The 27,960-nt window shown below is 34.8% G+C and overlaps 3 protein-coding genes and 1 non-coding gene across 6 annotated transcripts; 2 read left to right on the top strand and 2 right to left on the bottom strand.

Moving 5' to 3' along the window:
* Positions 1-4,538: 4,538 nt before the first annotated feature.
* On the bottom strand, positions 4,539-9,371 carry LOC147392685 (uncharacterized). Of its 2 annotated transcripts, XM_086456369.1 has the most exons (11): positions 9,165-9,371; positions 7,552-7,645; positions 7,137-7,211; positions 7,016-7,052; positions 6,639-6,710; positions 5,888-5,971; positions 5,748-5,808; positions 5,476-5,582; positions 5,316-5,381; positions 4,837-4,991; positions 4,539-4,731 (listed from the first exon to the last, which is right to left on the bottom strand). In XM_086456369.1, the coding sequence occupies exons 1-10, from the start codon at positions 9,232-9,234 to the stop codon at positions 4,896-4,898; spliced, it is 762 nt and encodes a 253-aa protein (XP_086312495.1). In that variant the 5' UTR covers positions 9,235-9,371; the 3' UTR covers positions 4,539-4,731; positions 4,837-4,895. The 2 variants fall into 2 exon arrangements, with proteins under 2 accessions (XP_086312495.1, XP_086312496.1); XM_086456370.1 differs by lacking the exon at positions 6,639-6,710.
* A 5,387-nt stretch (positions 9,372-14,758) lies between these two features.
* On the top strand, positions 14,759-15,398 carry LOC147392684 (large ribosomal subunit protein eL39-like). Its single transcript, XM_086456104.1, has 3 exons — positions 14,759-14,910; positions 14,986-15,089; positions 15,183-15,398. The coding sequence occupies exons 1-3, from the start codon at positions 14,908-14,910 to the stop codon at positions 15,229-15,231; spliced, it is 156 nt and encodes a 51-aa protein (XP_086312230.1). The 5' UTR covers positions 14,759-14,907; the 3' UTR covers positions 15,232-15,398.
* A 3,753-nt stretch (positions 15,399-19,151) lies between these two features.
* On the bottom strand, positions 19,152-19,266 carry LOC147392683 (U5 spliceosomal RNA). The gene has a single exon (XR_015182477.1). It is a non-coding gene; the product is annotated as a U5 spliceosomal RNA (small nuclear RNA).
* Positions 19,153-25,967, top strand: LOC147392682 (uncharacterized). 2 transcript variants are annotated; one of them, XM_086456102.1, is made up of 5 exons: positions 19,153-19,749; positions 19,910-20,477; positions 22,926-23,332; positions 24,212-24,310; positions 25,637-25,967. In XM_086456102.1, the coding sequence occupies exons 1-5, from the start codon at positions 19,619-19,621 to the stop codon at positions 25,854-25,856; spliced, it is 1,425 nt and encodes a 474-aa protein (XP_086312228.1). In that variant the 5' UTR covers positions 19,153-19,618; the 3' UTR covers positions 25,857-25,967. The 2 variants fall into 2 exon arrangements, with proteins under 2 accessions (XP_086312228.1, XP_086312229.1); XM_086456103.1 differs by having other exon boundaries at positions 19,155-19,749; positions 25,646-25,967.
* The last annotated feature ends 1,993 nt before the right edge of the window (positions 25,968-27,960 follow it).

The raw sequence follows: 27,960 nt of genomic DNA, 5'->3' as shown, positions 1-27,960 counted from the left end.
ACTAAGGGTCCAATTGGATAATTAATATAATCAGCTCCAAATCAACTATATCCCAATCTCAGGGAGAGAGAGAGAGAGAGTTGGAATGAACTCAAGATTGAACCTTATATCGCACATCTTGACATGAAAGTGGATAGGAGTCATAGATGCTTGTTCACTCATATCTCGAGGAAAAGCATCTATGATTCTCATTCACTTTCACATTTGGGTGTGCGATGTGAGGTCCAATCTTGAGATCACTTTAGCATTATTCTTAAAATAGCGACAGTACACATTTTGTTATTTGTCAAGAGAATTTTAAAAATTAAAAATATTATTAAAAAATAACTAAATAAAAAATCGTCTAGTAATGAAAATAATTATCATTTATACCCCCTTTTCAGTTCCTTCTTTCATAACCCAAGTTTGGAAAAGGAAGAGATAAGAGGGGCCATATATGGCTCAATGTGTAATTTTCAAATTGTTTCAAAGAAAAATATTTTGGTCTTTAATTTTATTTCTAATGGTTATAATGTAGTGGGGATGTTGGTCATTGAAGATACAAATTAAAGCCTTAGGAACCTAAATGTGGGTCTACTATTTGATCATGAATGGCCCAAGTATTGCCTTTGTCGACACCACCCACACATGCAACTTGTACAAATTGTTTGTGAGACAAATGGCTAAGATCATTAGTGGGTGCAATTCTATTTGCAATTTGTTTTGTATGGTTCATTTATAACTTGTTGGGTTGTTTCAAGCTCGATGAAGATAGGGAACCACATACTGTATCGTGTCGACTTGTCTCTTTTTTTTTCGGATTTGTATTAGTGGGTGGGGAGTAGGGACCTTGTCTCTTTAAATTTTATGAGAATCTTTCTTTTTATCGTATTTTTTCTAATGTACTCTTTCGATGGACTTAAATCTTCCAGGGTTTTAATGGAGTTTCAAGTTTCAATTATAGAATGATATATTTTGCGATTTAATAATTTTTAAAGTTAGTAATGTCAGGATGAACTTATTCTCAATAATCATCAGTATTTAGATGATTTATTCTCACCTCGAACGAATCAAATTTTCCTGGACTTATTTAATATATATATATATATATAAAATATATTTAAATTCATAGAAATAAATTAAATTTATTGATTCACCAATAAGGTTGTCAATGGATCAGTTCATACTCAAAATTTGATCCACTCCGATCCAAGAACTTTCTGGATCTAGATCAAGGAATTGGGTACCAATAAGTATCCGATTTGATCAATCGTGTCCTGATAGAATAAAATCTTAGAATATAAGCAATATTATATGTTTTATTTTATTTTATTACTTATATTGCATACCAAACTAATCGGATTTGATCCGAACAGGATCGTATCCAACTGTTTTGGATCGTATTTGGATACTAATATTGATTATTGAGATCCAACACAATCAGATCCAATTTGATCCTAATCGGATTGGTCCCCGTATGGACCCGATCCATTGACAGCTTTTGTTTAAAGCCCTTTTAAGGAAAGCAAACCATGTGGAAGGATTCCTCTACAGTTCAACCGCTCCCACTATATTCTGTTGTAGTTTCTAAAAGAGTAAATTAGTCATTATAAAAGAGAGGATTAATCTATTTCAGTCCTTTTTGTCATGTTGACGACATCTTTCAGATATTAAAGTATATCTCCAAGAGTTTGACTAGTCTTACTAAGTTAGTAAGGATTTCACTCCTACAAAGGATCCTTGAGCTCATCTTTTGAGATAAAAAAATATAATTTGATGTTCTAGGGTTATAGAAGATAAATTCTATGAACTTTGAAAAAAGAAAAATAAAAAAATTATTTTTTACCGTTAAATTTTAATTTTAAATTTTGAAGTCAGGTGGAGATTTAGCAATCGTCCTAATTTAAAACTTTGGATTAAGCCCCAAAAAAAAAAAATGCTTTTTTATTTTTATTTATAATTTTTATATCTGAATTTGTCCAAACCCTCAATTCTTTCAAGAAACAACACCTCTCTCAAATCCCTCGAGAGAATTTTTTTAAGCACAAAAATTTCAATTCGAGATTTCTTAGAATATAAGATTTAACAATTACTAGACACCATGTGTGTATTTAAGGCTTTTCTAATATGAGTATTTTTGTAAGTTGGGGATGTCCTAATACACATGACATCTTATGATTGATCAATTTGAATTCTATGAATCTTGAATTTATTTTTCTATGCACAAGAAATTTCTTGTTGAGTAAGTTTTTTTCTTGGGGGGGGGGTGTGGGAATTTATATCATAATTTTTCTCACAATTACTCCCTCCTCGCAAAACTAAAGTATTAACTCTCATCTTTCAGAAAACTAATTTTCCTCAAAAAAAAAAACATTTTATCAATAACCATAAGCACCCTCAAAGGTCTACATTTTTGACACATCAACATTAGGGGGTACGACAAGGGACACATATTTAGGATAAATTTTAAGTGTGTTTACAAATTGGTTGATACATATCTCAAGGATAAGTTTTAACCAATGGATTTTGCACTTGCACCAGTGGGATCATGGTTTTTTTTTTTTTTTATATATTTCATTTTTAACCCACTTTATTGTTTTTCATAATTTACTCTTTTAACCTTAATTTTTTTTTAATAATAATCTAAATCTAATTAACTTTGATTCAAACCCACTAATTTCATGTCGTGTTCATCAAGGGAGTCTACTAGTGTTAAGATTATCAACCTTGCTCCAACTTTTTTTTCGTTTTTACCCTTTTAACAAGGGAGTCTAGTGGGATTACATTATGGGTCGAATTACCAAGTAACATTCCCAAACACTTGTTTAGTTTACCAATTATTATAGACAAATAAGGGATTGCCTGAGAGACTCGGGTTCGAGTCGCGGCAACGGAACCTTTTTTAACTTATCACCTCTATATAAAAATAAAGGACAAAAACAAAAAAAAAAAAACAAAATCCAAAAAGTAGAAATTCCAAAAGACGTAGAAATCTTTGAACAATTTCTAGTTTACCAATTATTATAGACAGAAATGCATTTTATTAAAAAAAAAAAGTTCTCACGAAAGACTCATTTTTTCAATTAAAAAAATAATCATAAATATGACTTTATTAAAAATCTAATCTTTTAAGGTTTATAATTAAAGAAAAATTAGTACTTAACTTTTGGCCACCAAAGACATTTTTAGGGGTCAAAAAATATTGTTCATTGGAATGGTAATAGGTCAAATAATATCCGTTTACCTTATTCATCCTACCCGAGATATTTGGGTATGGATATAACTTTTCTTATCTAATTAAGAATTTGGATAAATTTATCTGTAATTATTTTTGTCCGAATATTTTTAAGATCAGATATGGATATGCATCATATCCAACTCAAATATTCATTTATCTGAGTTTAATACGATAAATTCAAAATAAAATATACGAATAACTCAAAATTAAAGTTTTTCCATCATCTTCACAATAACTTGGATATCCACCGAAAATTTGGATACAAGTCCCATATGGATATCCTTTAAAAACATGGGTATGGCTTGCTATCTATTTATTTAGAGAGGGGAGAGACGAGATTTTTTTTTTCCACACGTCATAGAGACACAAGGCTGATATCTATATATTTATGTAGAGCGGAGAGGAGAGGAAGGTGAGGCGAAGCTACTACATCAAAAGGGATGAAACTATCCCATCAAGGGAGGGAAATTTTGATATTTCGTAAAGAGTGATGAAAAGAAAAGTATAATACATTATCTTCCCGCTTTTGTGCTTGTTTACAGCTTCTCGCATATGTGGAAGACGAGAATCATGAAGGTTATCAAGCAATAATTTGAGTGTGAAATGTGCTTTTGAACGCCAAACAATGGGAAACGGATGTTAAAATTCAACACCAGCCCAAATTGGGAAAAACCCACATTTATTGCCCAAGCCCAATGGCTATTTAGAGCCCAATTTCTATAATCTTCTTAGAGAAAACTCTAGATGTTTTTACATAAGAGAAAAATAGAAAATTCTAGAATAGTAAATATTTTGATGGCAAACTCTACACTAATAGATATTTTGATGGAAAGTTCTAGATGACAAATTATAACCATTAGATTAAAAATGTGTTGGCACAATCTTAGCCATTAGTTAAGAAGGTGCCACAAATATAAATAGGGGTGAGTTATCTCATTTTATAAACAAGTACTAAGAAAACAAGTTGTGAGAAATAAGTTGTGAATAAGAGGTCTTGAGAGGTTGTAAAATGTACGAGTATTTGTAAAAGTGTGTTTTTATTAATAGAGTGTTATTTTCTTCTTCAACTTGTGAGTGATATTTTTATTGAGGGTATAGTACAAGTAAATTGTTTACTTGTTTATATCCAATATTTGTGCATTTAGAGTCAAGTACTCTAAATTTTTCTCAACAACGGACTGCAAGTAACATTCCCAAACACTTGTTTAGTGTTTTAAAAATATTACCTCAGCTTCCATTACCTAATGGGCCTCCCGAGTTCTTAAAACCATGTTTTCAAGATTAATACTTAAAAACAAAATAAAATCTAACATTGATTGTGCACATTTAATTGCCTATTTTAGACATTAATGATTGTATATAGCTTTAAGAATACCAATTTTGGACAATAGGTGATGACATTAAAGATGGAAAAAATAAATGTATAAAATAAAATTTGTGAACATTTCAAGACTCTTTCAAACATCGCTTGACCACAAGTGAAAAAGGATTCCCAAGAAATTCCATGAGCTTCTCTGTAATCCAGACAGATCAAACATTATGCGAAATTCTTTAGATGCAAATCTCAACTCTGACATTCATTTGACATTGAAATTGAAATTTCGATAAAAGTGTAGTACCTTCTTGAGTGAATAATAGGATCAAGGTGGAGAATCAAGCTCAACAGACGACGTGGAATCTAGCACTGCTTCGTTCTCATCCATTCAACATAATCAGTTAGGATCAGGGGCCAAGCAGAGTCAGGATTAAAGTTCTTAAGGTCTGGGAAACTTATCTGTAAAGTTATTTAAAAAAAAAAGGAAGAGTTCAGAAAAATATACAAATCAGAAATAAATATAGAATACGACACAAAAATTTACGTGGTTTGGCAAGATTGCCTCATAGAAACCCAAAGGGAGTTTTGTATAAATTTATAAACCATCCAGAAACAAATTTGCCCCCTATGTGAAAAAAAGAAAAGAGAGAGCAGAACTTTATATAACTTGTCATTTAGTTGGTAAAGCTCAAATCTTTGTTGAAATTGGATTGTAATTTATATGAAAGAAAACATAATCTAGAAAACGTAATGGAACAAAGAGAAGAAATTTATCAACCATACCTCATCGCAAAAATATAAAATGCAAATCCAGTGATCCGAGTTTAATGCCTTGTAATCTTTCTGGGTCTGCCAAAATTGTATAAACTGATTAAATCAGAACTCTCTGCATCACAAGTCATGGTCTCGGACAAACATTACATTAGATCGAACCAATGCTCACCTTAAGGTACTCGATAAGTGAATCAACCTGAGGACGAAATCTGGAGCCTAAAACAAGATTCAGCAATTCACAGCTGGTCTCAATGTCAATAACCTTTTGCATATCATCTGATACAATTAATAACAAGATGTAAAATTCATTAATCAAAGAAAATGAAGGTCGAGCTGATGGACAGGATAAAACAACCCCAACTCAACCTGCTCCTCAATTCACATCTAATATTACAAACCCAATCCCAAGTTAAAGCCGAGCCAGTTCGGAATTCAGCATACCTATTAGGCAGTATTGAAATGAGTACTCATAGAATTTCCGAAAATTGTGTGGGCTCCTAACCTGTTGAGAATACAAAAGACAGGATCAGCGTTGTCTAATACAAGTGTGAACAGCTTACTATATTTACGATTACAAGTACCTGTTCCTCAAGCATAGGGAATGACCTCTTTAAATTGAGGATACTGTCAACTCTTAGCAATGTGAAACCTCTTTTCCACTCATCCTGTCAAGAAGTGAATTCCTGATGTAAGTTGACATTAGGACACGGGAGCCACCACGCAATGACTCCACCTTGTAGAGAAATTGATCCAAGAACAACAAAAGAAAAAAAATAAAGCAAGATGCAATCACAGGCAAAACACATATTTTTACTTGGTTCCCTCAAAATTGAATTACGTCCATGGATCACACTGATTCCAATATGAAGAGAAAATTTGTAGTCACATATTACACCCTTTCATCGAAAATAAAAATATATACCCCCAGGAAAAACCTAACTAGGGTTTTACCTAATATCGGTGAAATTATGAAAATAACCTTGGAAATTGATTCCACATTGCAGAGAAATCAATCCAAGAACAATAAAGAAAGAGAATAAAGCAAGATGCAATCACACACAAAATACAAAGATTTTTACGTGGTTCCCTTAAGATTGAGGTACATCCACAGATAACACTGATTCCTTTATAAAGGGAAAATTCGTAGTTACATATTACACCCTTTCACTGAAATAGAAATATATACCCCCAGGAAAAAAACCTAACTAGGGTTTAATGCCTGAACCCCCGCCTTCCAGGCAGGGGTGCTGCTGGCCCCCTTCCCCTCCCCCCCACCCCAATGAGCTCAGTACCGAGCTCGACTGGCGACACACATGGCTTGATGAACAATACCTCCTTAATGACCAGTACCATCAGGCTCCACATACCATGCACCCCTAAGTGACCTTCCACACCCAAGCTGACCTGAACAGATAAGAGAAGCCGTCCCATCTATTGCATTAATGGACAGGATGAAAAATTATGATTAACGAGAAGAGATGCTAATGACCATATGGTCAAATTTGAATTCGGCATAGTTCTCCTAAATAGTCCATCTTTCCTGCATGTGCCACATGTGCTGATATGTTGTCTGTGAGAATATCAACCTATAGATCAGTTACCTTAGATCTCCAATAATAAAAGTTAATCAAGAAATATGGAGTTCCATAACAAAGGATTCAATCAATAGTTATATAGATTAGTGCAGACAAGAGAATAGTCATGCATACCAGGGTAAAATATCCTTGTTTTTTCGCTTTCATTATCCTGACAAAGTACATTCAATTCATTGGGGGTATTTACTTAAGTGAATGAAACAGAGAACTGATATGTTGACAATAAGCAATTTACCAAGCAAGCATCAGTATTCTGACATCAGTGTGATCGATTTCCAGATCGAAGCAAAGTGTCTCAATTCCTTTTGGGCTGTTCACGCATATGCAAGAAGTATGAGAAATTTTGCCTTCATGGTCACATAAAACTTCAGGACATTTTACATATAAAATGGGAAGTCCACTGATAAGATAGCATAAAACAGTGTAATTAAGAGCGAACAACAGTGACAAGTATTAGTAATTTAGATGCTAAGGCATGCAACCAGGCAATAAGGCTCAAGGCATAAGCTTCACATGCATGAAAATTTTAATAAATAGTATAATATTCATAAATCGTTTGTATTAAAAATAAAATGTATTGTAGCCCCACATATTTTCAAATTGCAAGTTTCAAATCTACAAAATCATACATTCGGATGGAATGCACTTACTCGATCATTCCAGAGGAACTATTTTTGTAAAACCCGAACAATTCTTCGACCCCACACATGATCTTGGCAGCAGTTTCAGTTTTGGGCCTTTTGGCTGAATAATATGGTCAGCCATTGAATTAATTAAATCATTAAGAACAATTATAAACTGATAGCTAACACAAATAAAATCAAAAGACTTGTACACGAATACAAAGAAATAGACAAAAGTTTGCTTCAAGAACTGCGATGAGCAGATCCAATCTCCCATTAGTGATTTTTGAAATTCATATTATCAGTTACTTTGTCCAATACTCAAACATCTGAATAAACCAAAGCCTATTCTAGAGAAAATCCAAGTACAAATGTACAAAATACACCAAATTTCAGAAAAATTCGGCAAATAAGGGATTGCCTGATTAATTCAGCAATTAATCAGGCAACTTGGTAATTCAATAAATTGTTGAAACAAATGTTTTTTTTTTTTTTTTTTTGATTGAATGAATAGCCCTAACCTCACCCCTCTTCCCATCTCTAGGAAGCCTAACTTTATAATGCATCTATTTTATTACTTAAAAACATCATTTTAATCATTCTTTGCTCAAATATCTAATCAACAAGTATATACCCATTTTTATTATTATCTTATTATAACCAATTCTGTAATTTTTACCAAGTTCATACCTGTTTTTTGTAAAAAAAAACCCTGTCTTGTTCCTTTCTTTCTTTGTGTTTTTTTATCCATACCCTGTCCCTGTCTTGTTTCTTGGCTAAACTATTTCATTAGGACCATTTTTTTTTTTTTTTTTTGCATTTTCCAGGTTATCTTTGTATTTTTTTGGACACAATTTTGCAACTGTACAGTTTAAGACACAAAAATGCAAATTTACCGTTTTACCCTTTTTCATAAAGAAAAGTTCTATATGAAACAAGCATTTACCGTTTTTATAATTATTTTATTATAACGAATTCAGTAATTTTTAGAGTTCATCCCCGTTTTGGTAAAACACACTGTCTTGTTTCTTGCCTAAACCAATTTTTAAACCAAATCCCATAAAATCTAATCCAAATTAAAATTTTACATGCATACTCATGACGCACCCCGAATACAAAATAACCAATTTTAAACCCAAATTGCATAAAATTCAATCCAAATTACAGATATACAATTCAACGCCTCTAAAAGCAAACAAGATTCAAACTTCACAACTACCAAATCATTTCTCGTAAAAAAAAGATCATTGCAGATAAGAAATGAATTAAAAAGCATAGAATTAGCTAGAGACGCAACAGATAAATACATCAAGAAACTGAATTTGAAAGATAGATAGACCACATCGAATAGAAAACATGAAAATAAAGAAAGAGATCAATTACACCCGAATCGAATAAAATTCAATCCAAATAATAAATTTTCAATTCAAAACCTCTAAAGCAAACAAGATTCGAACTTCGCAACTACCGAATCATTTCTCGTAAAAGAAAGATCGTTTCAGACAACAAATCGACCAAAAAATCATAGAATTTGCTAGAAACGCAACAGATAATACACCAAGAACCTGAATTTTCAAGATAGATAGATCAAAACGAATTGAAAACATGAAAAGTAAAATAAAAATAGATCGATTACTTACCATATGCATAAATGGGTGCAGGGGGATTCGAAGGTTCGTTTCTCTTGGTCCCTGGCTTGCTATGAACCATCTCGGAGAATTCGACGAAGAGAGATCAAAAACTAAAACCCTAGATTGATCGAATGAGGTTTCGATTTGAGGTTTTAGAGTTACAGAACTTCAGATAGAAAGAAGAACAGAGGATTTCGTTTTTTTTTTTTAAGAGGGAAATTTGCGAGGGAGAGACCGAAAGAGAGAGAGAGTCCTAAAGTAATGTAATAGGATGTTGATGTACTTCGCGTTTTACGGAAGTAGAGCGACGGTCTAAATTAAAACCGTTAGTATTCATCGAGATTCACAATAGGCTAAAAAGGCCTACTTAGAGATTAGATCCTCACATTGAACTGATCCACTACTCCAAGAACATATTTAGTGTATAATAATCTGAGTGGTGATAATATGGTTTCCCACGTGGCATACTCGATCGACTCCCTGACTTGGGGTTTTCCAGAACCATAGATTTTATGCATCGGGAGACTCAAATACACAGATTTATGGGGATGTATGTTGTGCATCCCGATGCATAAAAGTTATGCCACGTGGGATCATATTATCACCACTCTTTTGGAAAATGGATAAAATGCCACGTGGATAACGGACAGCACTTATCAATTATCATGCTGACCCGGTGGTTTTTACCGTTTAAGAAATGCTATTGGCACTCCAACTTTACTTGCAAAACACCCATCCTTATAAAGCTCTCACTTTAAAAACTCATCAAACCAGAATCCAACAATGGTTTTAAAACTCGACTCAACTCAATTGGATTCTGAGGTGACCTGTTGGACCAAAACTAGAATTAGCTCACTGAGTCAACTCTTCAGGTTCAAATCGAAAAATTGAGTGGCAGACATTTTCTTGAAAAACACTTTCCTTACTAAGTTAGTAAGGAAATTTCCGTGACCTCATCGCCATGTGGCATCCAAAACCATGACCGGAAGTTACAAGATGCAGATCAAAAAATGTGGAGAACAAAAAGAAGTTATTATTCATCATTGAATTTAAATTTTAAATATGAGAGTTCAGTGATTCTCCATTTTTGAACATTGCATCAAGCACAATACAATTTTCTTTTTTGATATATATATATAAAGAATACAATTTTTTTTCATGAAATCTAGAGGGTTGCGGTGTTAGATTGCCAATAAGATGATCCATGTTGGCTCAACAAGGCCTTTAGAATTGTTTGAAAAATCTTACTAAATCAGTCGGGCTAGCCTTACCCCCATTATGGTGCCTATTTCTCCAATCACAGCTTCAAAAAAACGGTTGAGACCAACACCCTACTTTTAAAAATCCACATCGTTATGTAAATAGACATCGATTTTTATAAATGTGATATCTAAAAACTGCTTTTTATGAGGGTGAATTTTGTGAGGCTTTTGACGTCGATTTTATAAGCATTTGTCTAAAGTTTTGGTGTAATAAATAAATATGTGGGCGCCAATAGCATCTATAAAAAAGCATTGAATTTGAATGAGCTGTCGTCTAAAGTTGGGGTTTAATAATTAAAAATTTGGGTGCCAATAGTATCAATATAAAATTAAATAAAAATAAAATAAAACTCTAAATCTCTTTCCCTCATCTCCCTGTTGCTCTCGATTGAACCACCTCTCTCTACAAATCTCGACTCTCTTTCTCACTTGCTCATGACAAAATCCTAAATCTCTCTTTCGTCTCTACCTTTCTCTCTCTCTTTCGATAAAATCTTAAATCGATCACCCCTCTCTTACCAATCACGAGGGGATTCTTGGTAGAACAGTTTGATTCATGCAAAAAAATGTGACATGTTAAGCGTTGCTTTGGTTAATACCTTGAATTTGAGGTAAATCTTCATTACTTTTTCTTTATTCTTGCTGAAGACTCACGCGAACAAATTTTAAATATACTTTAATAGAAAAAAAAGTTTAAGTACAAAAACATATCATGGGAAGCAATCAATTAATGCATTTAGAAATATATATATATATATATTTGCCTTTTAAAAAAGATTAAGAAAAAAGTATTTGATCTACAAAACATCTTCATTGCTATATTTTTTGCTCTAAGAGCAACTCCAATGCAATACCCTTCCTTCTACTCATCTGCTCCATTGGAGTCGGAAAATTACAACTCCAACGCAAGATCCATTTGTCAAAAAAATTTTTGGTTTAAGTAGTTTGGATACAAAAAATCGATATTCCTCTTAACTTACCTATTTTTCTTTTAGGGATTTTGTTTAACCGTTGCCACCTATTTTGCTGAACTTTTGTGTAGGAAGAATAGGTTTCTAACTGTTGACAAATATTTCTCTTTAAATTAAAACCTTAAAAATAGAAATCTTCATTTTTATTGAATCTCCATTGAGCTCCAATGCATAAATCGATCGGATTCCATGGATTTGGATTATCAGGTTTCTTCTCTCTCTACTGATTTGATTCCCTTGGAATAGGGCTGTTAACGGATAGGTATTCAATCAGAGTGCTATATCTGAATTCGAATTTGAATCTGATCGGATATCACTAACCAATATTCGAATTCATATCCGAATAAATTATCGAATATATGATATTATCTAATTCGAATTTGATTTGTGATATCCAATATTATTTGATTCAAATCCGATTGCAAATTGAATTCGAAAAGTATCCAAAATTTATTTGCTATTCGAAAACTATCCAAAAATTTTGTGCTATTTGAAAATTATCCAAAACATATTTAGAGAATTTTTATTGCCACACCAACTTTTTCTAACACCACCCCAATTTGGCAAGCCATCCGGCTGAACAAAATGATGATCAAAGAGGTCGAACAAAGAAATCAGAGGCGAAAAATTCGATTTGGAAAGAGAGAAGAAAAAAAAGAAGTCTAACCTGGGTGAAGTTGCTAAAATCTTTCATATATATATATATATATATATATATATATAGGGAAATGTTCAGCAACAAACATTTTGGCAAAACATTTTTCAAAACATGGGTTAGAGGTTTTGGAATGGGCTGATTTTTGGTGAGGATGATCTCTACGGTGAGGAGATCATCATCACCAAAAATCAGCCCATTCCAAAACTTCTAACCCATCAAAAATGATTTACAAAAAATGGACGGTTCACGATTTTTCAACTTCTCTACGGTGAGGAGATCATCATCACCAAAAATCAGCCCATTCCAAAACTTCTAACCCATCAAAAATGATTTACAAAAAATGGACGGTTCACGATTTTTCAACTTGTAAACTGGGGCTAGAAGTTTTGGAATGGGTTGATTTTTGGTGAGGATGATGGATCATCCTCACCAAAAATCAGCCCATTCCAATACCTCTAACCCATGTTTTGAAAAATGTTTTTGCCAAAATGTTTGTTGCTGAACGGACCCTATATATATATATATATATATATATATATATATATATATAGGGTCCTGTTCGGCGCCCTACCACGCACGTAACAAACATTTTGGAGCCGTCAGATACGAAGAAATCAGACGGACAAGATTAAAACCAACATCTATCTGCGTTAAGTTATAAACTTTATATTTATTTACAGCGCCATCCCTCAATAACATATTATTTCGTATTTCCTCCTTCTTCTCTTTAAACTCAATCGAACAAAAAAAAAAAAACAGAGAGTTCTGTGGAACCCTCTCTTTTTCATTGAAACCCCCTCTCTCACTCTCTCATTATCGCTCTCTAGCTCCAACTACGTCCCTCTCGACAGAACCCCTCTCTCTCACTCTCTCAAACCCTCGATCAATATCCAACGGCTCTATCTTATTTTGTTGTAAAAGCTGGACAACAAAAGAGGAATCGGATAATCAGAAATCAAGCTTTCAATCACTATCTGATTGATAAAGGAAGGGAGGGGCGTGGACGTGATTCCATTCGGTAGACACGATTTTTGAATTTTCAGTTTTTCTATCGATTTAGATGTAGTAGAGGCCGTATGAGAAAGACTGGTGTGGTGGCTCTCCTATTTAACTCGCTTCGTCCCTAGATCCATATTGTGCTCTCGTAATCTATCGAGTTCTGTCGAGAGCTAGAGGGATTTGAGAGGGTTTGAAAGAGAGAGAGAATGAGAGTTCATTCGAGAGGATTTGAGAGAGAGAGAGAATGAAAGTTCGCGAGAGAGAGGTCGAGCGAGGGTTTGCGAGTTAGTGAGAGAGAGAGAGAGAGAGGGTTTGAGAGAGAATCCATTCGAGAGAGAGAGAATGGAGAGTCTCACTCTCAGTTTGTTTTAGTTTAATGAGAGAGGGAGGTAACACTAAATAATGGAAAGTATAAGGATGGCACTGTAATTAATTGAAAACGGATAAGTTATACGTTAAATCGAAGAGATTGAATCTGATCCGTTCATTTGCGTTAAATCGGACGGCGCCAAAATGTTTGTCAAAATGTTTTGCGCTGAACATTTCCCATATATATATAGGGTCAGGTTCCTGCGACACACATTGCGACACACATATAGACAACGTGTTTGTCTTATATGGGCAAAAAAGTTTGGAATGGGCTGATTTTTTGTGAGGATGATCTTTGTGATGAGGGGATCATCCTGGCAAAAAATCATCACATTCCAAAACTTGTAACCCCATCAAAATTGATTTACAAAAATTTGACGGTCTAGAAGTTTCATAATGAGCTGATTTTTGGCAAGGATGATCTCTTCACCACAGAGATCATCCTCACAAAAAATCAGCCTATTCCAAACATTTTTGCCCATATAAGACAAAACACGTTGTCTATATGTGTGTTGAAATGGTTGTCGTTTGAACCTGGCCCATATATATATATATATATATTTCAACACCGATGCCGAAGGTGAGGCCGTGACCACGAGGGGTTGAAGTCGTGAGGACGAGGTGAGATCGTGAGGACGAGGTGAGATCGTGAGGCGATGAGGGACTGGGTCGCTAAGGTTGTTGAAGGCCTTGAGGGCTGAGGTTTCTGTGTCTCGAAGACTCGAATGGGAAAGATAAGTTTGTAATATGTTTTATTGTTTTAACCCTAAAAAAAAATCATTTATTTTAAAATAAAAATAAAAAATATATTTATTTATTTTTGATTTCGGATCCGATATTATCAAATCGAATTCATTAATATCCGAAAATGATATCAGATATTCAAAATTATCTAAATTTGAATTCGATATTTGAAAATTTCGGATAATATCCGATTTTTCGAATTTAAATTTGGATTTCGACCATCCATTGACAGGCCTAAACTTGGAGAAGAAGACGAAGATGAGTTTTAAAACTACATTAATTAATTGGTTGACACCCCAATTAAGTGATTGTTGTTGGCACACCAACTTTTACTTATTTACAAATCTGATGTTGCCACATCAACATTTACTTATTTACACCCCAAGAAAGTAGTGTTGTTGGCACACCATCTTTTTACTTATTTACAACCTTAAATCTGATGTTGGCACCCCGATATTTACTTTTTTATAGATACGAGAGGCTCTAACAATCAAACGTATAGAAATAACTAATTTCACCCAGGCCTGCGCCAAAATATGGACGGGGTGATGGCTTTGTGTTGAAAATGAGTTGCCACGTGTCAATTTATAGGTTATCTCTATCAATAAAACAGTTCGTGTTTAGTTGCGAATTGTTCTTCTGTATATAAATAGGAAACTTAAGAAATTAGGGTTTCTTTCGTTAGCTTTGTAGACGGAATCGCTTCTGGTCGTCTCAAACGTACCGTCCTAGCTGAACCAGAAGCGAAAATGGTGACTCTCTCTCTCTTATATTGTTTTTTTTTGGATCTATTACAGTGTTTGATTTGGTCTTCGTTTGATCTACAGCCGTCACATAAAACCTTCATAATCAAGAAGAAACTAGCGAAGAAGATGAGGCAGAACAGGCCCATCCCTCACTGGATCCGCATGAGAACTGATAACACCATTAGGTTTGCATCTCTCGATCTCTAATCGATCTTAGAAAACTGTTTTTAGATCTATAAGTTCAGTTTCCAATCGATCTCTTCTTGTCGCACTGTTAGGTACAATGCGAAGCGCAGGCACTGGCGCCGTACCAAGCTAGGGTTCTGAGGTTTTGGATCTTTCGATCGAATTAGGGTTTTAATTTCTGCAAGAACAAATGAGAGGATAATATCGTATTGTATTTGGTAAATTTAGTATTTTTGAAACAACAAAGAATCCTTTATTAGGGTTTATGACTTTATGATGATATTGGTGTTTGGTTCTTAGTTTCTAAATGGTTTGTTTTGTTCTATGAGATTGGTTTTTGTTAGTTCTTAAACGGTTTGCCGAATCTTGTGCTATCTAATGGTTGTATTGTTTGTAGTCTTTTTTCCATCATCTTCAACCTCCCTAAAAACCCTATATTGTTCCTGAGATTTGAAGGTTGAAGAAGATAAAATGTGAGGGTATATAAGAGGTTGAAAATAATGGATTCTTAGATAAAAATCAAGGTTCTTATTTTGGAAATAAAAAAAATAAAAGAATGTTTAATACGATTCTGGAAAAAAAGAAGAATGCAGGTTGAAGATGTTGGTATCGGCAAGATGCCAATTAATTTGTTGTTTTGCCGATTTAGCTTCTGGTTCCCAATTCGGTGAACATTTCCCAAGTTTTGGAAAAATCTGGTCAATTTTGTTACAGGGTTCTGAGTTCTTCTGATCTGCTGTTTATTATTAAAACTGCTATTGATTGCCATTGTGTTTACTTTGATAATGGAGTCATGGAACATTATATTTTGTTATTCTTAGCTTGTATGCGTTTCTTATTAGTGTTTGTTTGATAAGTGAACTTGATCTTAACTGGGTCATGTACCTGCACTGATGATTTCGTTGGTGATCTCTCGTACCATTGTTGGCCACCTTATTTTACCTCTGCACTGTAACCACTTTGTATTAATTAGCATCTGTTGTCTGTCAATTTGGGTGTTTGTACAGAATAATTGAATTTGATTTGGAAGATGCCAGCTATAGTTAGCATGGTTTTAAATCTTGTCCGAGTTGTCTCGGCACTCGGTATCGTCCACAAAAGAGATGAGTTGACTAGTTGTCTCAAAGACATGGTTTGTTCTAATTCTAAGTCATTTTTTCAAATCTCGTCTGAGACAATTCAAATAAATTGGATATCTTGTCCGAGACAACTTGGTTTCATTCATAGACGAGACATCAAAACGAGTTTTAAAACCATAGTTGGGTCAGGTTAGCAACTTTGCAGTGATTATGAAAATGTTTCTTAAGAAATGGGTCAGCTTTGGTTGCATTAATCTCAGAGAAATAGGTCTTAATTTCAGCACTTGTATGTTGTATGTGCCTTGAAGAAGTTGGTTTGAAATGGAGTTGAGATAAAGAGACTTCTTTATAATTCATGAGGATTTTTTATATTTATCAAAAAAAATAATTCATGAGGATTTCCAGTTTGCTTCTCATTGAAGTTCTCTTTGTAAAAGTGTGGTGTGTTAATTCTTGCTGATATGTTTTCATTTATGATCTTATCTTCATATTGAATGGGAAATTCCAGTTCATTATTGTTCTATTTATGGAGTATAAAATTTAATTTACCACCGGTTGATTTCAAATGAATTTGCACATAGTTTTATGTTGGGCTGCATCAATGGCCTAACTCTTTTTTTTTTTTTTTCCTTTTGAAGTTTGATGTGCTAGACTATTATAACATCGTGGATTGTGTGAAATAAAATGGTTAAGTAAATGTTTGGGAGAAAACGATACCATCGTATCATCCAATTTAAAGTTTCTTGACCCCGATTTTAAGCATTTTTGGTTTCTCTTCAAGCTTTAAGGTGTGTTTTGGTTCTTTACCCTTGATCAAATAGTACATTGTTTTCCAATTAATGTTTTGTTCAAGATAGTGTGAAGTTGAGGTTCTTTCTGCCAAATATGTTATTGTTGTGTGCTTGTTGATTCTAATTTATGGATCACAGATGCAAGTTTTTCGCTTACTTGGAAACGTTCACCAGTCTTTTAGATTTTAGCTCATTTAGTTATTTTAGCTACTTCAACCCCCACCTTACCATCTTAGATATTTAAAACTGCTCCTAGTCTGATTAGAGCGTTACTTTGCTTGAAGTAATCTACTTCTTACATCCTCATCGCACCCAGATTACAAAATTTGGCTCTCTTTAGCTGCATTTACACTTTCACAGTCAACTTACGTCACTGTTACTAGTCTTTCTTGGCTTCTTGTTGAAACAGCATTCATGTTCCTTGGGTAACACTGGCCTTCATTGTTTTTGTAGTTTTAATATGGAAACTTGAATCAAGATTTTGTAAAAATCTCTCTGTTTGTCTTTTGTTGGTTCTTTTAAAAACATCTGATGCAGTTCGTAGAGTTCAAGGTACTTGTGTCTGAAAGTTTCCAGTAATCTTGCTTTACATATGTGCCCTTCTGTTTAAATTTGCCTTCTTTTCGATCAATGTGGTTTTGCTTTATTTTTATCGTTCAGCTTCTCCATTGTTCCAGCAGCTAAACATTGTGATTGTTGTCACAGCAAACTGCATATGTAATGACCTAATTTTAGGGGGTGGTGGATTTTATACATCTAATTAACCTGATGTAACTATCCTCTATCCAGGGTTGGGAACCTCAGGGTGGTGTAAAGGGAACACTACACAGGTGGTTTAGGGTGCTATATGATGCAACACTTTGCAATTACATTAACATGAAAATTTCATCAATCTGGAATTAGGGTCGGCAATGGATATTAATTGGATCGAATATAGCAATATCCAAATCTGAATCTGATTTTTTTCCCAGATATCTGAATCAGATAGTTATCATTAATCAATGACCCAATTCAAATCTGATTTATTTTTCAGATATTTGATGATATCTGTTTCTCTTAGGGCTGCAACTTGGGTGGGTTGGGTTGGCCTGCGCCCAATCCAATCTTGACAAACACCAACCCACGCTCTTGCCCAACTCGACTTTTGGCATTTAATGTTCAATCCGAACCGTAGTCAAGTTGGGTTGTTCAGGTTAATTCATTCCTCATCATTGATACTAGGTAATATAGGTTAATTCATTCTTCATCAACACTAGGTAATTTAGTATTGGTGAGAGTTTATATAAAGATAGGTCGTTGGGGAAGAGTTTATACAAAGGTGGATGGCCACTCTCACTCCTTGTTTAAAATTGATGGAGAGCGGAGAAGGGTGAAGGGAGATTGGGTAGTGGAACAAAACAAAATGATATCGAGTTTTTAAATTGAGGAAGAGTGGAGAAGGGATAATGAAACAAAACAAAATGATATTGAGTTTTTAAAGGAAAAAAATGTTATTTATTAAATAAATATAATTATTATTTGTAATATGTTTCAAATCCAAAATTATAAATTTGAATTTATATCGGATTCAAAATTTTGACAACTCATTAACAAGCCTATTTGGAATATTGAAATTGACATTGTTTGAGACATTGGTGTGCACAGAACCATAGATGCATCTCACTTTTATGTCGATGAAAAGTTTCTATGGTTCTTTAGACACATCCACGTAAACAATGTCCCAACTCAATTTCAATGCTACTTGAGCATTTTCCTAAGTTATTTAATGGATTAAATGTTGGGTAGTTCAGAAGTGTTATGGTCGTAGATTCAACGAATTGGGTATGAGGATGTATGCTCACGAAAAGTTCCAAAGTTTTTTCGAAAGAGCAAATAAAGATTCAACTTAAACATTTTGATATGGTGCATTGGGATTTTCTCTAAACATATTCGATTTTAATATAAATTAAAGTTTATCATGAAAACTAACATCTTAATACATTTATTTTGAGATCAATTTCAAAAACACGTTGCTTTATCAAATTTTCACTTTACAAGTAAATTGGATTATTTTATTATATAAAATTAAAATTCATAAAAGCTCGAGTGTGGTTTCTGTTTATTTTACGATGTTAAAAATACAAATCCTATAAACTAATATGTAGTTACATAAATAATATAGAAATAATTTAATTTATTTTGTTAGGATTTCAACCTTAAAAGATGAAACCCTCAAAAAATAGGCGTATGCCGCTGAGTGCGGCGAGCACACGGTATTCTTTAGTAAAAGGCGAAAGAATAGTTCGCTCTGTGCTCACCGCGCGGCTGCGTGATTTGCCTATACTTTCTATCGTAGTTTATATAGTGTGTTGTGACTTGGGTTCTTTTCTTCTGAGCGATGTGGGACTAATATTTCTATACTTGTTTGAGTTCTAAGTACCAACAAAACAACAACATCCCAGATCCCACACCACGCTTTCTCACAATCTCACATTCGATTCGATGCCAATCTCCTCATCAATTGACGATGTTCGATGTCGATCATCACAAATTTTTTTCCCGCCATTTTCATTTTCCCGCGTACTTACAGCAATATAATCGTTATACGTTAATAAATAGAAGTCACAAATAACCGAGCACAACCCCTCTCTCTCTCTCTCTGCTCGCGAGCTCTCTCTAATGGCGTCTCAACCTTTAACAGAGTACGAACGAAGAAGACTGGAGAACATAAAGCGCAACGATGAGATGATGGCTTCTCTCAAGATCCATACCAAAGCTACCGAACTCTCTACTGCAACTAAGCGTCAAAGGTCCTCTCTCTCTCTCTCTCTCACACACACACACACACACACACACACACCACACACACACACACACACACACACACACACACACACACTCACACTCACTCACACACACAAAGGTCTTTGCTTTTCTCACATTTGCTATTCTTCAACTTTTTCATGGCAGAGTCGAAACCAAAAGTTTCAAAATTACTCCACAAAAGAAGCCTAAATCTGAAATTCCCATCGTAATCCGACGATCCCTTCGTACCAGAGGAATATCTCCTGAATCCTCCACCAGAGATGCCATCAAAGACGAGACTGTATCCTCCTCAGTTAAATCCCTCAAATTCTCAACCCAACCAAGCCCTAACCGCAGAGAATCGGTTTGTCTCCGTATGCAAGATGTGAATATCAGTAGCTCTAATGATGAAAATCTCATCAATACCATCAAGGGTATGTCGGAAAATGCCCCATTGGCTTACTCGATTAAGAGGAAATTGGATAGAGATCTCGATTTAGAGTCGTTGGTCTTGAAACCGGAGAATATTGCACGGGTAATACCTGAAAAGATATCTACTGTCGAGTTCTTTCCTTCGGATGATCGGGTTGTGATTGTTGCTGGGAACAAGCGTGGGAACATTGCGATTTGGGATGTAGAATGTGAGGAGGAGGGCAATGATGGAATTTATCTGTATCACCCTCATACAGGTCCCATTTCGGGGATTTTGATTCAACCATTTTCTCTATCTAAGGTATGGCATATTGGGTATCAAAGATATGGTAGATTGGTTCTTTGAATTCTCAAAATTATTGTCACTAGGTGCATATATTTTACCAATTCAAAGGTTTTTTTATTTATTTAAATAGTTTATTTTTTCGTTCCATTGTATTATATATACTGCCATATTGAAAGTCTCACCTGGATTTGAACAAACGTTGCAACATTACATGTTTGCACACCCAAGGAATGTTTCTTGGTGTTGGATTATTGAGTACAATGGCTGAGACTTGTATGTTTAGACAAGGTTTAAAATCTTGTCTTGAGGCAATGTTTCGATCAAGAGAAAGACCGATACTCTCACCCACAAACGAAGAGAGTTTGAGACAATTATCAAATAATCTCCACATTGACTTGAATTCTATCATGCTTCATCGAACCGTCATCTCCAATATACCTTATGGGTGCCTCATCATCCACAAAGGACAATTTTTTGATTTTCACATTTCCCTTCTTTTCCATCTTGTTTATAGTTTCTCAAAGGTATAGCTATTTGGCTGAGGCTGCCACATGTTGCTATGTGGCATGGTCTTTAGCATAGAATTCCTAAATTTCTAGTGCAAGAAAAGCCATGGAGTACATATTCAATATTTGAAAATTATGTTCGTTTTTATAATCAATTTGACTGTTTTTGCATAAATCAGATATGTGGTGGATACATATACAATCTGGATAAGAGCTAATAATTCCCATGCTAACAAGTAGTGAATACACAGTAGTAATTTTTTATGAGCCAGCTTAATTCAAATATATATATATTTTAAATAATTCCTTTTTTGCTTGGTAAATAAATATGGATTGAGTGTATAGAAGTTCTTGAAATATTAGATGAGCAGTTACTGAAAAAAAATGTACTAGATAGGCAGTTAGGCATGCTTTTGGTGTTCATGGAAATCATCTTTGAATGACCTATCAGATGCCTTTCTGCGTGGAACATGAACACCATCAGTTCAAAATTATTTGGGGTTAGGATTCTGATTGCTTTGGATTATTTTTATGGAATCTCCAATATTAAACTAGCTTGGTTATTACATTTTATTTCGAATTTTGGGACCTTAATAAGCATTCTAGAACTAGCTTTGAAATTCACTTATTTTCATGGTAATTTCTGCATAGGGCTGTCAATGGATACATATCTGATCGGATAATGCTATATCCGAATTCGAATCCGAAATTTTTTAACGATATCCGAATTCGAATCCGAATCCGATCGGATATCACTAATGAATATTCGAATTCGTATCCGAAAAAATTATCGGATATCCGATATTATCCGATTTGAATCGGAAATTTAATATTCGAAAATTATCCGAAATTTAAATTCGAAATTATCCAAAATTTATATCTGAAAATATTCGAAATTTATATCCGAAATTATGGAAAGCAGCTTTCCAAGATCTGCAAGAAGGAGAGAGGGAGAGGGAGAATGAGTACCAGCAACGAGTCTAACGGCGATGTCGTGACCGCGAGGGGTTGTCGACTTGTCGCCTGTCGGGCTGAGCCACTGAGAGAGATTCCAACGGTGAGGTGAGTGCCAGACTGCGAGGGGTTGAGATCGTTGAACGGTTGAAATCTTGAAGACGATGAAGCCTGAAGGGCGATGGCCGATGGCAATGGCGATGGCTGAGCCGTTGAGTTACAGAATGGGTTCGAGTGTTCGACCGAGAGAGAGAGAGAGAGAGAGAGAGAGAGAGAGAGAGATAAAAAGAAATAAAGTTTTTGTTGTAAAACAGGAATATACAACATATGTATATATATATAAATATTTTGTTGTAAAACATGAATATAGAATACATATGTTATATCGGAGCGGATATTATCGAATCGGATATCGCAATATCCAAATTCGTGTCCGAAATTCATTCGAATTTTAAATAACATCCGAATCCGAATCCGACACCCGAAATTTTCGGATAATATCCGATTTTTCGAATTCGAATTCGAATTCGGATTCGAATTTCAATTATCCATTGACACCCTTATTTCTGCATAGCTTGTCCAAAGTTTGGTGCACTAGAATGATGGTCTTCCTCAGTGTGGCTTGGTGCGTGACACGTGGTTGAGCACCCAAATATCTTTGCATCCTCACTCAACTTTTCTGTGGATAACTAGTTGTTTAATTCTCTTTTGTTTACAATATCTTCCCTGACTCCGTTTACGTTAGAAAAATAATGACTGAATTGTGAATATTTGTTTAATTCGCTAAAGTCTCACCAAGGTTGCGTTCTTTTTTGCTGTATCTATCTGTTCAGCTATTCTATTTCCTCTACAAACATCTGTCCTTTTCTTTCAATGAGAAGCCCCACATCTAGCATTCCATTACTTCTGCATGGCATTGAACTTCTCGCTTATGTAGTCCACTTACTTTAGTAATGTTATATATGTGGACCTAATTTAGTTTGTTCCAATGCCATATATGCAGGTTTTCACAAGCTGCTTAGATGGTTTCATCCGTTTCATGGATGTTGAAAAGGAGTCATTTTATCTGCTTTATTCCTGTGATGATTCCATTTTATCTCTTTCTCATCGGCCACATGATGTGAAGTCCTTATATTTTGGTGGGGCTCATGGAGAGTTGAATGTTTTGGATCAGAGAACCAAAAAACCGTCAAACTCATGGATATTACATGAACGAAGGATCAACACCATAGATTTCAGCTCAGAAAACACAAACCTGATGGCTACAAGTTCCACGGATGGGACTGCTTGCATTTGGGATTTGAGAAGTATTAATACAAATAAGCCGAAAACACTGAAGATGGTAGATCATAAAAGAGCTGTTCATTCTGCTTACTTCTCACCAAGTGGAAGTTGTCTTGCAACCACAAGGTTTGTAGTAATTGTTTGCGTAAATTACTCTTACACCCCCTATGATTTGGCATAATTCTATGTCGATCCCCTAACGTTTCAACAGTTGCACTTACCTACCTTATAGTTATCTTATGGGTTCACTTACCCCCCTCCCCCCTCCGTCTACTTGCCGCCAACCATACAGTTAAAAAATGATTTTTTCTTTTACCTTTTATAACGACAATTTTTCCCTTTTAAAATGTAGTTCTTTTTTCTAAACAAAACTATCCCTGTGAAAAAAATGGGTTTTGTTGTGAATGCTTAGACAGGGACAGTTTATAGTTTCAAAATTTAATTTAATTTTTAGTATAAATAAAAGACAACATTAGAGGGTAAAGTAGTAAAATAGCATCTGAAATTTAACAGTGTGAAAGAGGAGGTAAGTGCAATTGTCGAAAAGGTTAAGGGGTCGTCATGGAATAATGCCAAACCAAATTTACCCTAATTGTTTTGCATGCTTGTTTATTTTCACAGAAATGCAGGACCTCTTTTGTTCATTAATTTTTGGGGTTATTGACTGAACTAATATTTTGTTGCTGCCGTCATTTGAAGGAACACATTTTAAACACAAAACCATACTGGTGTCAAGTCTGAGCTTAATCAAAACTTAATCGAGTACTAAAATACGCAATTGAGTTCCGTCCATATGCTGCAAAGTACTGTAAATTAAAATTCCTTAAACGCGATCAGGCTGGTGGCAGTGTGACTTCTTATGTTCAGCTGGCTTCAAAGCGGCCACTTTACCCATTAAATGCTGAAAAATAAGAATAAAGATTTCCAGATTCCTACTTTTAGTATTTCACTGGGTTATATGTAACAATAGTTGCTGATCTTTTCTGTTACAATCTCTTTATATAGTATTGATGACCAAATTGGAATACTGAATGGAGTTGATTTCACGGACATGTCCATGATTTACCATAATAATCAGACTGGGAGATGGATTTCTTCTTTCAGGTATGATTTTGATTTGGATAAAATGTTAATAATTGCTTGTGGAAACAAGACACTTGATGTTTTCTAGTAAAATTTGACAAGGGACCCTCTATCTGACATTGCTTGTGTGAACTCGGAATGACCCTTGTACAATTTCATGAAATTCTTACACCTTGTTATCCATGATCTAAAGATGTAACCAATGTTTGTTTCACCTGTATTTTTTATGTTAAAGAAATAAAATAAAAGTTTTACTCAGGGAAAGACTTCCAACAACCCCTTGATGCAATTTCGAGACCCATCTTCAGTGGATAAGAGTCCTTTTCCTCAGTTAGGATCCTAGGACTGGAAAATGATCTTTTGGCTCAAAGGATGCCCTGATTACACTACACTATAAAGAAGTAGGCCCCCGCTCCCCATTAGGGGGATGAAGCCTAACAACCTAATGCGCATAGGAGGGGATTTGGTACTGGTGCATTATGGCTTCTCAGTCTAAAGAAGTAAGCCCCCTGATTATACTAAAGCATGCCCTGATTACACTACACTCTAAAGAAGTAGTGCCCTGCCCCCCATTAGGGGGATGAAGCCTAACAACCTAATGCGCATAGGAGGGGCTTTGGTACTGGTGCATTATGGCTTCTCAGTCTAAAGAAGTAAGCCCCCTGATTACACTAAAGCATGCCCTGATTACACTACACTCTAAAGAAGTAGCGCCCTGCCCCCCATTAGGGGGATGAAGCCTAACAACCTAATGCGCATAGGAGGGGCTTTGGTACTGGTGCATTACGGCTTCTCAGCCAACGTTTTCTAATGTAGTGAGTCATGTTGAGTATATTTTCCTTCACTCTCGGGTGTGTCATACCCCAGTTAAGCCCTGTGACCCTCTTATATTCATAGTTCTCCCCCTCTCGAACATATTGGTTTTTGGAGTGGTTAGTTGGTTAACAAGTTAAGGCCTACACTTGCACTTCCTTCGGGTCAAGCTCCTTGAAATCTCTTTTAATGATATACACCCATATTTTAATACACCTGGCATTGTGAGCATCGCTTTTGCTTTTCAAAATCTCATTTTACCAATGCCTGGCCTAGTCTGGGTTCTTACCATGGTTTAAAATGGTGGTTATAATGCCATTATAATGGTACGCCACTCCTCCGTTACTTTATTTGTTATGTAATGCACCATAATATATTACCCGTTTTGCTATTTATTTGTTATTGTTGTTTTCAATATAACAGCCATTATAATGTTCTTATTCCAATGTTATTTTACCTTATCATTCTAAATTTAAATAGTGGATAGTTTAACAGCTATAGAAAATAATGGCCACACAATTTTTCTCTTCCAAGCATGAACAGAGCTATATGGGGTTGGGATGATTCTCATGTCTTCGTTGGTAATATGGGAAGGGGAGTGGATGTCATATCTGCCATTAACAGAAAAATGGTAACGTTACAAAGCCCACTCTTATCTGCAATTCCAAGCCGACTTGCTGCTCATCCATACAGAGTTGGGACACTAGCAGGAGCCACAGCCGGGGGACAGGTCTATATATGGACATCAAAGTAAATATGAGATACGCTGTTATACAACCATTAAATATGTTTCTTTTGTATTCTGACCTAAGCTTCAGGTAGTTTACTGTAAATTTTGCAATTGCATGAAACTCAGTTTGACACTTGGATCCTAGTCTGATTGGATCGTACTTTGCTTAAAGTAATCAACTTGTTACATCCTTGGTGATCTCTTCAGCTGCATTTTCACTCCCACAAGCAGCCTAGCTTGCTGTTACTTGTCTTTCTTGGCTATTTGTCACTGCAGCATTCATGTTCCTTGGCTGACACTAGCCTTCATTGTTCATGTTATTTTGATATAGAAACACGAATCAAGTTTCTCTGAAAATCCATTTGTTTGTCTTGTGTTGGTTCTTGTAAAAACGTCTGATGCAGTTGATAGAGTTCAAGGTACTTCTGTCTGAGTATATGTTGCTATGCCTGTACATGTGCGCTGCTTCTGTTTTAAGTTGAGTTGTTTCAGGTCAATTTGCTTTTTGACTCATATCTCGATGCAAGCATCTATGGTTCCTACACATTTTCACATCAAGATGTCTGATATAAGGTACAATCTTGAGGTCACTCCAGTATGATTCAATTTGTATTTGTAGTAAAGAGGTCATGTATTCATCATGTTGGGGGGGGGGGGGGGGGGGGGGGGGGGACTTGAAAGTGTGTAAGAACCTCTCATGAAATATATCTCAGATTTTAGAATGCGCATATCAGATTTTAGAATGTGCATATCCTGACAACTAATAATTAGTGCAAACGGACATCAAGATTGGAGAGAAACCCAAAAATTTCCATAATTTATGATTTGCATAATCTTAATTTTTTGAAAACTCACTTATGAGGATTCTTAAAAAATAAAATAAAATAAAATCTGATCTTTTTTCGGTTATAAAATGTGTATTGATTTCTTATGGAAGGAGTTTGAAATAATTCATAATTGTTGAAATTTGCCCCTACTATAGTACCATAGTTTGCTCTTTAGATACAACAACCTACGTTTTCAAGAGTGTATTCTAATTAGAACGTAAATTCGAACTCGACGATGTTGTGTGTTTTCAGAATGAATAATATAAGTATACTGATGATGATAAAGCAATGGAATTTTTTAAGTAAAAGGTAAGAAAATTATGTTTAAATTGACTAAATAAAAATATATAAATAAAAAAATGTGATTGTTTAGAACAATCACAAATCTATTCGTTTTGTAATGATTCAAAATATATATCAATACAAATGAATTTAAAACAGTTAAAATTTTAAATAAAATGGGCATTGATAATTAAAATAAAGATATAAATTCAAGATTTTGCATTTTTTTTGTGTGCATGCATTAAGGTTTTTGGACCGGTGGATCCAAATCTCATTGGAACTTTGGATTTTCCTCTAATAGAAGCACAATTATTTAAGAGTTACAAATCAACTCTTTTCCTAGTCAATGTGAGATTAAAATTACACAAGATAAAATTAATATTAACAATTAAAGCATAAAAAATAAAGTAAGGGTATGTGAGATTGCATGGAAAGTAGTCAATGTGAGATTAAAATTACATAAGATAAAATTAATATTAACAATTAAAGCATAAAAAATAAAGTAAGGGTATGTGAGATTGCATGGAAAGTCACTTTCCATGGAATTTGAAATCCATGGAAAAATAGTTGTGGAAAATGGGTAGGGTTGGAAAATCAAATTCCATTGTTTGATTTTACTTAGATAAAATCATAAAAAAAATATGAGAAAAAAGAAGAAGAGGAGAAGAAGGAAGAAGATGAGAGGAGGGGGAGAGGAAGAAGAAGAGGATGAGGAAAAGGGAGGGGGGAGGATGTGGTGACGGAGGCGGCGGAGGTGACGACGACGGAGGTAAGTGAGGAAGATGATGATGAGGGGAGAACGTGGTGGTGGAATAGGTGAGAGAGAGAGAGAGAGAGAGAGAGAGAGAGAGAGAGAGAGAAGGTGGTTGGAGATGGAGCTAACGGCGATGGTGACGACGGTGACAATGATGACGACGACGACGAGGTTAGTGTAATGATGGTGGTGTGTTTTCAGAATGAATAATATAAGTATACTGATGATGATAAAGCAATGGAATTTTTTAAGTAAAAGGTAAGAA

This window comes from Akebia trifoliata, chromosome 10, assembly GCF_017979445.1.
Source record: "Akebia trifoliata isolate Shusen 1 chromosome 10, ASM1797944v1, whole genome shotgun sequence".
Taxonomy (NCBI): Eukaryota; Viridiplantae; Streptophyta; class Magnoliopsida; order Ranunculales; family Lardizabalaceae; genus Akebia; species Akebia trifoliata.
Note: the sequence above shows the minus strand (reverse complement) of the source record. Positions and strands in the feature narration are given on the sequence as shown.

Coding starts and splice junctions, on each gene's coding strand:
- LOC147392685 (XM_086456369.1), bottom strand. CDS start 9,234: ATGGTTCATAGCAAGCCAGGGACCAAGAGAAACGAACCTTCGAATCCC. Junction 5,382..5,475: donor CACTTATCGAGTACCTTAAG/GTGAGCATTGGT, acceptor CAATTTTGGCAG/ACCCAGAAAGATTACAAGGC. Junction 4,992..5,315: donor TTTTATATTTTTGCGATGAG/GTATGGTTGATA, acceptor ATAACTTTACAG/ATAAGTTTCCCAGACCTTAA.
- LOC147392684 (XM_086456104.1), top strand. Junction 15,090..15,182: donor AGAACTGATAACACCATTAG/GTTTGCATCTCT, acceptor TCGCACTGTTAG/GTACAATGCGAAGCGCAGGC.
- LOC147392682 (XM_086456102.1), top strand. CDS start 19,619: ATGGCGTCTCAACCTTTAACAGAGTACGAACGAAGAAGACTGGAGAAC. Junction 20,478..22,925: donor AACCATTTTCTCTATCTAAG/GTATGGCATATT, acceptor CCATATATGCAG/GTTTTCACAAGCTGCTTAGA. Junction 23,333..24,211: donor AGTTGTCTTGCAACCACAAG/GTTTGTAGTAAT, acceptor CTCTTTATATAG/TATTGATGACCAAATTGGAA.